The sequence below is a fragment of the Hevea brasiliensis genome, chromosome 8, assembly GCF_030052815.1.
Source record: "Hevea brasiliensis isolate MT/VB/25A 57/8 chromosome 8, ASM3005281v1, whole genome shotgun sequence".
NCBI classification, from domain to species: domain Eukaryota; kingdom Viridiplantae; phylum Streptophyta; class Magnoliopsida; order Malpighiales; family Euphorbiaceae; genus Hevea; species Hevea brasiliensis.
This window is the reverse complement of record NC_079500.1, coordinates 47,883,809-47,896,709: the sequence shown is the minus strand read 5'-3', so window position 1 is coordinate 47,896,709 and position 12,901 is coordinate 47,883,809. Positions and strand designations below refer to the sequence as shown.

The 12,901-nt window shown below is 36.2% G+C and overlaps 1 protein-coding gene across 1 annotated transcript in view; it reads left to right on the top strand.

Moving 5' to 3' along the window:
* LOC110659794 (WAT1-related protein At1g68170-like) overlaps nucleotides 1–12,058 on the top strand; it is a 56,448-nt gene extending 44,390 nt beyond the window's left edge. Inside the window, exons 6-7 of the mRNA XM_058151565.1 lie at nucleotides 11,570–11,721; nucleotides 11,872–12,058. Coding sequence (XP_058007548.1) covers nucleotides 11,570–11,721; nucleotides 11,872–12,058 — 339 coding nt within the window. The remainder of the gene's footprint in view (nucleotides 1–11,569; nucleotides 11,722–11,871) is intronic.
* Nucleotides 12,059–12,901: the final 843 nt, after the last annotated feature.

The following is a 12,901-nucleotide window of genomic DNA, read 5'->3' as shown; positions in this document are numbered from 1 at the left end:
ACTCAGAATGACCTGAGATTTTGCCTCGCGTGCAATAAGATATAGATCTACAAGTTTGTAGTTTTGACCGAAACCCGAAAATCGAGGGAACTAGGTCTTCCGGCTAGGTCAAACTAGTATCCTGGAATCCAGCAAATTGCAAGAAAATGCAATATACAAGGAAATGAATTTGGTAACATGTACCAACCCTAAAAGACTATTGAATGTGACAAATTAGTAACGTTAAAACCTAATTTACCTAGAACGCATTTAGGGTCAACATATTAGGTTGACTAAGCAAATAATAGAATTCAGTGAATTAATTATCAAGCATTATCGTTAGAGACAGTTTAAATGAATACTAAAACACTTCAAATTGTGTTTCTCAGTTAGCAAAGACTCAGGGAAAGGGAAGGAAACACTGAGTCAAGGCCAGGAGACAGTTATCAGAGGTTTGTGCACAACAGCTATTTCTTTTGAATTTTTCAATGGAAATGAATTATGACTATTTGTACATTATTGTTTTAAATTGTGGAAATGTGTTTGAATGGATACTTATTGATTGAAAAGTATTGTAAATGGTTTAAAACTATGAAAAATTGCTTGAATGATATTGATGGATACTTATTGATTGAAAAGCATTGGAAATGATTTGAAACCACAGCTATCATGTATATTAATTGTATTCCTCGCTAGCTTGTCTAGTGGGACGAATTGAATTTCCTCTCTGGCTGAAGTGTTGAGGTGTGTGCTTGTTGAGGACAAATAGAATGAGTACTCATATTTTTGCTAGCTAGCTATGTTATTCCTCATTAGCCATCAGCTTTTGGGACAAATTGAATACCTCATTAGCCATCGGCTTTTGGGACGAATTGAACTTTGGAACATGATTAAGCTGTGTGTGATTTATTGATATGTATTATGAGATTGTGAAACGGAGTTTAAATTCTTATTGACATTCACTATCTTTTGAATTTAACCATGATTTGATTTATTGAAATTTTTTGTGATATTGAGAAATGGAGTTTAAATTCTTGTTAACATTTACTGTCTTGAATTTAACTATGGTTTTAAGTATCCACTATTTATTTAACTTATGATTTGTGATTTAAAGTTGTATTTGGTTAATGTTGTGCACCACTGAGACATTGTCTCAGCGATAGCTTTTCATTGCTATCGCAGGTAGACAGACGAGCGTGAGACTAAATTCGCTAAAGCATTCAGCGAGAGAGCATCGGGTATATTGAGTATACTCCATTTTGCATTTTGTACTGTAATGTATATTCACTGTATGTATATTTTGTTCTTGGTTTGAGCAGTTGTAAAATAAAATTGTACCTTGAAGTTGTAAAATAAATTATGAGTTATTTGACTTTTAAAATTTGTACTGTATCTCTTTAATCTCAGTCTTTGAAAAATTATTGTGGAATTGAGTTGAGGAAATTATTGTGTTGTTTAACTGTTGGAGTTGAGATTGAGAAATATATTGAAGTGTTTTTTTACAGGTTTCCTAAAGAACTGTTTTATCCAAAATACAGATGGCACTCTGCCAAAATTTTTATAGAAATTCCTAATAATTCAAATGTGTTAGTTCTAGCACTTTAGTTCAAAAAGTTTTTAACACCTGTAAATAGTGCTCACCACTGTAAAAAAAGAAGTAAGAAAAGTTTTAAAATCCCTTGTAGTGTATTTAATGGGTTATCAGTAGATGAAGTTGGTAATTCATTAGGTATACTACGGGATCATGTTATGCTTTACAGAGGGGTAGGGTGTGACATGTTTTAGTAGTATCAGAGCTAGTTTTTAAATTCTATTTTCACAGGTTATTTGAATATTCTTTGTTTATAGTACAACTGTTCAATATCATTATTTGATACATACAGTACATTACATTATAAATATACACTAAAGGGAGGAAATCTCCTTGTGTTATTTGTTCAGGAGATCTAAGATCCTCACATTGACCATGGAAGAGGGTGATCGTTCAGTTGATCAATCTATAGAGGCTGAGGTGCAAGGGGATTCCCCAGCCCTACATAATGTCAGTGGTTCAAGAAGACCACCCTTGCGATCTGCAGTAGTTTCTGCTCGATTCACTCGGTAGATGGCTGCAATGTTCCAACAAATGGTGGTAATGTGCCTACTCAAGTCCCAATACTGAGACACGATGGTACAACCACGATCTTACGCTAGCGAGATGACAAATTGATGAAATATGGGGTTACAGAGTTCAAGGGGACAATAGATCTTCTAGAGGCTAAATAGTGGTTAGAGAGGATGGATAGGGTATTCAAGAAACTGCATTGCACGGAGGAACTCATATTTGAATACTCAATATCTTTGCTATAGGGGGATGCTTATGACTAGTGGAAAACCATTCCCCACAGTCTGGTAGAACCTGCAGTGCTAACATGGAATGACTTTCTCAGGGAATTCAGACAAAAATATGTCCCTGATGCTTATGTAGACCAGAAGCTACAAGAGTTCCTAAGTCTGAAACAGGGGAAGCGGTCGGTGGTGAGTATGAAAGAGAATTTTCCCGCCTGAGCCATTATGCAGTAAGTTTACTTGCTACCAGCAGGGAGAGATGCAAGAGGTTTGAAACTGGCTTGAAGCCTAGTATCAGATTACAAGTGGTCGGATTCAAACACACTAGCTTCTCTGAACTTGTTTCTCAAGCCCTAGAGTTGGAAAGAATTGAGTCTGAAGCTGCTCCTAAGAAAAAGAAATCAGAGAAGACAGAGAAAGAGGGAAAATCAGTAGAACAGAGTCCCAGTGGTCCTACTAGAAAGAGGAAGAACCATGGGGGACACAGCAGAGGTGGCAAGAAGTCTGGTAGGGGAAGATATTTAGGACAGAAGCCTCCCCTATCTGGTCAGCAGAGTACCAGAGGTTCCTACCCTCCCCGACAATGTGAAACTTGTGGAAGAAATCATGGTGGGATATGCTATAAGGCTATTGGAGCCTGTTACAACTGTGGAGGCACAGGACATTTTGCCAAGGACTGCACTAGTAGTCGCAGAGTTGGACCACCTCCTACTACTGCAGAAGGGTCAGTTCAGAGCCCTGTCACCAGAAGTTCACAACCACCCAGCAGAGGTAGAGGCAGGGGTAGAGGTAGCCCAGCAGGCAGCCAAGGCACAGTAAAACATTCAGAGCAAGATAGTGCTCCAGTCAGAATCTATGCAATGAGACAGAGAGAAGAGGCCGAGACATCTGATGTTGTGGCTGGTACCTTCTCAACTTTTAATCAAGATGTGTTTGTGTTATTTGATCCAGGTTCTACCCATTCTTATGTGAGTGCTAGCATCATCGATTGCATTGCTGTTCCATGTACAAAAATGGACTTTGAGGTGCTAGTAACAAGTCTGTTAGGACAGGAGGTCAGGGTTAATAGAATGTATAGAGATTGTCCTTTGGTGATCCAAGGACACACTTTTCTGTCTGATTTCATTGAAATGCCCTTCAGAGATTATGATATCATCTTGGGCATGGATTGGTTAGCCAGGCATCATGCTATGATTGACTGTAGGCTAAAGACAGTCACTTTTGGTCTCCTCGATGCATGATGATGTGGTAATACATGGGGAGAGGCAGTTATTGCCATCAAACATCATTTCGGCTGCACTAGCCAGAAAAATGATCAGAAAGGGGTGTGAAGCATACTTGGCACATGTGGTAGACACCCAAGTGGGGAGTCTAGCATTGAAGGACATCCCTACAGTATATGACTTTCCATATGTGTTTCCTGATGAATTGCCAGGATTACCTCCGGAAAGAGAAGTGCAGTTTGAAATTAATGTTATGCCTGGTGTGGATCCAATCTCCATAACACCATATAGAATGGCACTAGTAGAGTTGAAGGAGTTGAAGATACAATTGCAGGAACTACTTGAAAAGGGCTTCATCCACCCTAGTGTGTCACCTTGGGGAGCGCCAATATTGTTTGTTAAGAAGAAAGATGTTACTCTTCGCTTGTGTATTGACTACCGACAGTTGAATAAGGTGACAATAAAGAACAGATACCCATTGCCTCGCATTGATGATCTGTTTGATCAGTTGAAGGGTGCAGCTGTATTCTCCAAAATTGATTTGCGATCTGGTTATTATCAGTTGAAGGTACAAGAGTAGAGTATTCCAAAAACTGCTTTAAGAACTCGGTATGGCCACTATGAGTTTCTAGTAATGCCATTCGGGTTAATAAATGCCCCAGCTGCTTTTATGGATCTGATGAACACTATCTTCAGACCATATCTCGACCAATTTATGGTGGTGTTTATTGATGACATTTTGATATACTCGAGGAATGCTGAGGAGCATGATAGACATCTATGGATTGTACTGCAGACTTTAAGGGAGAAACAGCTATACGCTAAATTGTCAAAGTGTGAATTTTGGTTGAAAGAAATCTCCTTTTTGGGACATGTTGTGTCGGCTGAAGGAATCAAGGTAGATTCCAGCAAGGTAGAAGCTATCCTTAATTGGAAGCCACCTAGGAACATCACAGAAATTCACAGTTTTCTGGGTTTAGCTGGATATTACCGTCGGTTTGTGAAGGGGTTTTCTATGTTATCTTCTCCACTGACCAAACTGCTTCGGAAAGATGTAAAATTTCAATGGACTCATAAATGCTAGCAGAGTTTTGATGAGTTGAAGAGGTGTTTAATTGAAGCTCCAGTCCTTACTTTACCTACTCCGGGTAAAGAATACACAGTTTATAGTGATGCTTCTCACAATGGGTTAGGCTGTGTACTGATGCAAGATCGGAATGTTATTGCTTATGCATCACGCCAGCTGAAACCGCATGAGAGGAACTACCCAACACATGATTTGGAGCTAGCAGCTATTGTTTTTGCTCTGAAGATCTGGAGACACTATTTGTATGGGAAGAAATGCTACATTTACATAGATCACAAGAGCTTGAAGTACTTAGGCACCCAAAAGGAATTGAATTTGAGGCAGAGGAGATGGTTAGAACTGATTAAAGACTATGATTGTTTAATAGACTATTAGCCAGGGAAAGCAAATGTGGTGGCTGACGCCTTAAGTCGCAAGACTATGGCAAGTCTCAGAGTTTCTCCTTTGTCCATGGTATATGAGTTGAAAGCACAGCATCCCAATTTAGAGATTGATGATGAGGGACAGACAGTAGTTGCATAGCATGTACAGCCAGTGTTGATTGATCAGATCGGAATGGCTGCTCAGAGTGATGTTAAATATCAGAAGTTACTGAAAGAAGTCCAGCAGGGCAAGAAACCTGAATTTTCTGTGAGAGATGATGGTTTATTGCTACATCAGGGCAGAATGTGCGTTCCTAGTAATGTGGAATTGAGACAGATCATTATGAAGGAAGCACATGAGTCTCCTTTTGCTATGCACCCTGGTGGAGCTAAAATGTACAGAGGGCTGAAAGAGCATTACTGGTGGATGGGTATGAAGAGGGATATAGCTGAGTTTGTTTCCAAATGCCTAACTTGTCAGCAAGTAAAGACAGAACATCAAGTTCCAGCTGGTTTGTTACATCCTTTGCCAGTACCAGAGTGGAAATGGGAACGGATAACTATGGATTTTGTTACAGGACTTCCAAGGACACAGAGTAGTCATGATGCGGTATGGGTTATAGTTGACAGATTGACCAAGTCTGCTTACTTTTTGCCAGTTCGGATGGATTATAGCCTAGAAAGATTGGCCAGATTATACATATATGAGATTGTAAAATTGCATGGAGTGCCAGTATCAATTGTGTCTGACAGAGATCCTAGGTTCACTTCTAGATTCTGGGGTAGTCTTCAGAGAGCCCTAGGAACTAGATTGAACTTCAGCATAGCATTCCACCCACAGACAGATGGCCAGTCTGAAAGGGTAATTCAGATATTGAAGGATATGCTATGGGCTTGTGTGATTGAGTTTGAAGGTAGTTGGGATACACACTTGCCTTTGATTGAGTTTGCTTATAACAACAGTTATCAATCAAGCATTGGGATGCCTCCATATGAAGCTTTGTATGGTAGAAAGTGCAGAACTCCCTTATGTTGGGATGAAGTAGGTGAAAGAAAGATGATTGGGCTAGAAATTGTTCAGCAGACAGAGGAAAAGATCAGTTTGATTAGAGATAGACTCAAGACTGCATCAGACCGTCAGAAGTCCTATGTTGATATGAAGAGAAGAGATATTGAATACGCAGTGGGTGATAAAGTATTCCTCAAAGTTTCTCCTTGGAAGAGGATTATGAGATTTGGCGAGAAAGGAAGCGAGTCCTCGTTTCATCGGACCATATGAGGTTCTGGAAAGAGTGGGTCCTTTGGCATATCGGTTGGCATTACCTCCAGAGCTAGCAAGGATACACAGTGTCTTCCATGTGTCCATGTTAAGGAGGTACAGATCTGACCCATCTCATGTACTATCAGTTGAAGAGATTGAGGTAAATCCAGACCTCTCATATGAGGAAGAGCCCATAGAAATTCTGGCATATGAGGTGAAGCAGCTGAGGAACAAACAAATACACCTGGTTAAAGTGCTATGGAACCATCATTCAGGCCAGGAAGCTACTTTGGAACGTGAAGAGGATATGAGGAGACAACACCCACAACTGTTCAGAGACTAATTCCAAGTAAAATTTCGAGATGAAATTTATTTTAAGAGGGGGAGAATTGTAAAACCCCTATGTTCAGTAGTGCATTCTACTGTTCCAATGACCAGTGTTTTCCGGACAGCTAGAATGCCTAAAACTACACTTCGATATGAGTGAGGAGACATAAAATAATGAAATACAAGAAAAGAAAATACAAGAAAAACAAAAGAAAAATAATAGCAAAGAAATGTAACCAAGTTAAGCGAGCCGAGAATCCTAGCGATGGGTGACCGCACCGGGAGGTCACGGCGTGGACCATTGACTAGCTACTGATGCGGGAACCACAAAAATATTTTTAGGACTTAAAGAGACATCAATTGAAGTATAAATATCATTAGAAATATCAAAGAAAAATTAATTAATTAGTACAAAGAAAAGTGAGAAATCGAAAAATGGACAAAACCCGGTGTTACCGAAAAATCGGGAATGCAACCCGAACAGGGGCATTGTGGTTGTTTGACACCCCGAGTTGCCTTTTGACCTTAATGTCCATTAAAAATAAATAATATTACACTTGGAAAATATAATGAAAAATTAAATTAGGGGTACCTAATATATATAACAAAAATGGGGTATAAATTGAGTAATTAACACTTAAATCATATTAAATCATTTTCTTAGGTGAGTGGAGGACTATGGGGATTAAATAAACACTATGTGGGCAGGTGTACTCCCACTCAAACTCCATCTTCCTCATTCATTCTTCCATTGCGAAAGGAAGCTCTCCAAAACCATCAATGGCCAAAATGTTTAAAGCTTCCTAAACCCCCACCATTTCCATACTAAACACCAAAGTCACTTAACAAATTTTTATCCCCACCTCACAAGGAAGAAGTAGATACTAAAATCAAGGGATTTTGGTGAAGATTTAACAAGCCTCAATAATAGGTAAGTGTTTAAATTAATTTATTTCTTAAGTAAAGTTTATGGGAAGCTTGAGATCATTGAATTGATGAAGAAATTTTGAGATTTTGGTGAATTGTTATTATGCACTAGTTTAGGCAGCCATGGCAATTTAAGAACTTGAATTATTTTCACATGCATTTGATGGGTATTAGTGTTGATTAAAGTAAACCAAAGTTTAGTAGGTTAATTGTTGTTGTATGTTAAATTGAACACTTGAATTGGAAATTTTTGTTGAATTTGGAATTGTATGCGTGATTGTCTAAATGGACAGCCATGGGATTGTGCACTAAATGAAATATTATTACATGTATTGTGAAGAATTAACTTTGACTAATGTGATTCAAAGTTTTGGTAAGTTAACTTCATGTATATGGAATGGTGACCAAGTGAAAAATTTGAGTTTGAAGGCAATTATGGAGGTATACCATTGCGGCAGTTTGTCAACTCTTGAAGAATGCTGGAATTCATGCTTGGTTTATGGAATAATAATATTGAATTGTGATAGTGGTTATGGCAGTTTGAGTGTATGGATGATGGTGTGAGGTTGGACATGTAAAAGTGTTATGGTTAGGTGATTGAATTATTGTAAATTGGGTTTTAAAAATTCTGTACTAAATGGTGCACATTGAATGTAATTGTAAGCTGCCAAAATGACCTATAATAAGTTGTAAATTATGTTTAGGTTATGGTACAACCAGAATTGGCTTGAATGTTGAGTTTGGTAAGTGTTAAAAGTGATCATTGATGTGTATGAAGGAAATGCAATAAGGCAGTTTGTGTTTTGGGCTTAGAACCTTAAGTGTGTGGCTCCAATTGGTATGAAACGAATTGGAGGTGAAACTAGGCACAAAATGTGCCAACTTTCATGAAGGAAGCATGCCAAAATTCTGCTTGTAAAGTAACTTGAAAAGTGACCAAATCCGGATTAGTGCAATTAAGGCCTGAAAATTTACCATTTGGGCAGCAGTTAGTGTTTAGGCCATAACTCACTCAAAACAGGTCCAATTGACCTGAAATTTTGACCATGAATAGTTAAGACCCAATATCTACAAGTCTTATGAAGACACAAAAATCCAGAAATGACCATAAGCAAGTCAAACAGCTTGCACAAGTTCGGGTCCAAAAACTGGCTGAACCAAAATTGACCTAAAATGACCTAAAGAGACCAATTTTGATGCATTTTGACCAGCAATAGTAAAATGACCATAACTTGGTCTACATAACTCAGAATGACCTGTGATTTTGCCCCGCGTGCAATAAGACATAGATCTACAAGTTTGTAGTTTTGACCGAAACTCGAAAATTGAGGGAACTAGGTCTTCCGGCTAGGTCAAACTAGTATCTCGGAATCCAGCAAATTGCAAGAAAATGCAATATACAAGGAAATGAATTTGGTAACATGTACCAACCCTAAAAGACTATTGAATGTGACAAATTAGTAATGTTGAAACCTAATTTACCTAGAACGCATTTAGGGTCAACATATTAGGTTGACTAAGTAAATAATAGAATTCAGTGAATTAATTATCGAGCATTATCGTTAGAGACAGTTTAAATGAATGCTGAAACACTTCAAATTGTGTTTCTCAGTTAGCAAGGACTCAGGGAAAGGGAAGGAAACACTGAGTCAAGGCCAGGAGACAGTTATCAGAGGTTTGTGCACAACAGCTATTTCTTTTGAATTTTTCAATGGAAATGAATTATGACTATTTGTACATTATTGTTTTAAATTGTGGAAATGTGTTTGAATGGATACTTACTGATTTAAAAGTATTGTAAATGGTTTGAAACTGTGAAAGTTGTTTGAATGATATTGATGGATACTTATTGATTGAAAAGCATTGGAAATGATTTGAAACCACAGCTATCATGTATATTGATTGTATTCCTCGCTAGCTTGTCTAGTGGGACAAATTGAATTCCCTCTCTGGCTGAAGTGTTGAGGTGTGTGCCTGTTGAGGACGAATAGAATGAGTACTCATATTTTTGCTAGCTAGCTATGTTATTCCTCATTAGCCATCAGCTTTTGGGACGAATTGAATACCTCATTAGCCATCGGCTTTTGGGACGAATTGAACTTTGGAACATGATTAAGCTGTGTGTGATTTATTGATATGTATTACGAGATTGTGAAATGGAGTTTAAATTCTTATTGACATTCACTGTCTTTTGAATTTAACCATGATTTGATTTATTAAAATTTATTGTGATATTAAGAAATGGAGTTTAAATTCTTGTTGACATTTACTGTCTTGAATTTAACTATGGTTTTAAGTATCCACTATTTATTTAACTTATGATTTGTGATTTAAAGTTGTATTTGGTTAATGTTGTGCACCACTGAGACATTGTCTCAGCGATAGCTTTTCATTGCTGTCACAGGTAAACAGACGGACAGGGCAGCAGACTAGGCTGCTAGAGCATTCAGCGAGAGAGCATGGGGTATATTGAGTATACTGCATTTTGCATTTTGTACTGTAATGTATATTCACTGTATGTATATTTTGTTCTTGGTTTGAGCAATTGTAAAATAAAATTGTACCTTGAAGTTGTAAAATAAATTATGAGTTATTTGACTTTTAAAATTTGTACTGTATCTCTTTAATCTCAGTCTTTGAAAAATTATTGTGGAATTGAGTTGAGAAAAATATTGTGTTTTTTAACCATTGGAGTTGAGATTGAGAAATATATTGAAGTGTTTTTTTACAGGTTTTCTGAAGAACTATTTTATCCAAAATACAGATGGCACTCTGCTAAAATTTTTACAGAAATTCCTAATAATTCAAATGTGTTAGTTCTATCACTTCAGTTCAAAAAGTTTTTAACACCTGTAAATAGTGCTCACCACTGTAAAAAAAAAAGTAAGAAAGTTTTAAAATCCCTTGTAGTGTATTTAATGGGTTATCAGTAGACGAAGTTGGTAATTCATTAGGTATACTACTGGATCATGTTATGCCTTACAGAGGGGTAGGGTGTGACATAAATCCACTTTGTATCAGCTAGTATCTAATATTACTTCATAATTGCTCCTTGAACTCTAGCTATATGGTTTATGGTGCTTTAGTCGACTACAGATGAAATTCAGCTAAAAATACATAGGTTATTTATACACTTGCAAGCATAATATCCCATTTTGCCACAATTATAACTCATCATAGCCTAGTCCTTCTATTCATCGTGCTCTTTCTTCTTGAAGCATTGGTTATCTTTGCCTTTCATTGGTAGCATTCACTCTTTGGTCCCTTTATGTAGGAATCATGTCCAAACTTGCATTTAACCCCTGTTTGGATTGAGTGCAGCGAGATTTATTAATATATCGTATTGTATAGTATTGTCTTGTATGGTATAGTTTTTATTGTTAACATATTTAGAAAATTTTTATAGTATAGGATGGTTTAATAACCTTTTTTTTTATGGTTAGATGATATGGTATGGAAAAATAAAAATGAAGATCACTAAAATACTCTTATTATAATTTTAAATATATAAATTTTTATTGTATAAAATGAAAATATAAAAATTTAAAACCATCTCAAACCATTGATTTGATGGTTTGAAAACTTGTGGTAAAATGATGGTTATGAAACCATCATTTTACAACCCACAACTACCATTTTTCAATAACTATTTAAACAAAAAAAGAGTATAATTATACCATACAATATGAAACCATGATAAACCATCATCCAAATAAGGGGTAAAGCTTTATACAAGCTAGACTTTGTAGCTTATGAAGAACAAGATGCCTTAACTTGCTCATCATCCAACTCAATAAAGCACACCATGACCTCAAAATTATTATACAGATATATAAAGCCCACATTGTTTAGGTTCTTTATCATATATCAAATATATATCTAAAATGTTGCTTGAAATTCACAATTCATTATTTATTTATTAACAATTTAAGAAAGTGAAAATATATGCTTGTGCAATGTGTAGATAAATGTTTAGGGTGTATATAATGCAACAGTAAACCAAAATGAGAAAGTTGAATATTTTTATCTTAGTTTTTATACAATTACAAACTTTGAGTTAGTTGATGGTGTGCAGGGGATTGTGATTGCTGGACTAGTTGTTATCGTCATTGCTTGGTGTGTGCACATAAGAGAGCCAGTGTTTATGGCTAATTTTAACCCTCTTTCACTTCTACTCACAGCCATTATGGGGTCTCTAGTACTAGAAGAAAAACTACACCTTGGAAGGTATAAATTAATAATTTGTTCTCTCTCCACTACTAGTACTATCTTATGGCTCTAGATTCATCAAACAATTAACACAGAACCCAAGAAATAATTTTAAGTTGAAACTTTATTCATGTTAGTTATTTCATTGTACTTTTTTTCTAATGGCAGCATATTAGGTGCAGGGCTAATTGTACGTGGATTATACATGGTTCTTTGGGGTAAAGGCAGGGAGGTGAAGGACAAACTAGTGTTAACAGAAAGTTCAATTAAATCTGACATTATAGTGATTGTTAATGATGGTGATCACCCAGCCTTAAATGCTTTTATAGATGAAGATCCATTGCCAAAGGAGTAGCTGTATGGCCAAAATAAATTGGGCAAAGAGGGTGAAGCAAAAGTACATGATAAAAGTACAATCTAATAACTATGAACATGCCAGCTTCTACCATTTACAAGACATGCTAAAGTGTACAGTGAGTGAAATACGATCTAAATAGACAAGAACCATTTTAGACCATAATTTCTAAGATAGATTGCAAGAATGAATTCAACAACATGAATTACATTGGAGGCTTAGACCCTTTTTTATTCAATTCTATGATAAAGTTCAAACTTTATCATAGAATTCATTTGCAAATGAATTCCTTTATTTGGTATATTTTTTTTATTAAATATGGAATTTATTTCAAATGAAATGAATTTTGTGTTTGGTATGAGTGAAGAAGAATTCAATTCAAAATGTTATTTTTCCAAAAATACCATTCTATGTCTATTATTGGATTCATCTTCTTCTTCTTCTTCTTTTAACTAAAAGTGTAGACAATTAAAATAGTTATAATGCTATCTGTTTGTGTGAGTGTTTATCTGTTTATGACTGTATTTGTGTGTCTATTTCTATCTTTCAATGCCTATGTATATCTATGTCTATGTTTGTGTCTTATTCAAGTCTATGTTGGTCTATCTGCGTTTATATATGTCTGTCTATCTATTTTCGTGTATGCATTTGTGTCTATATCCGTCTATCTACATCTATATATGTTTGTGTTTGTATTTGTATATGTGTATGTCTGTTTGTCTATGTCCTTATATATCTGTGCCTATGTCTGTGTCTATATTTGTGTCTGTCTATCAATATCTGTATATATTTGTGTCTATATATGTCTATGTCTGTATTTATGTCTATGTCTCTCTATTTGCC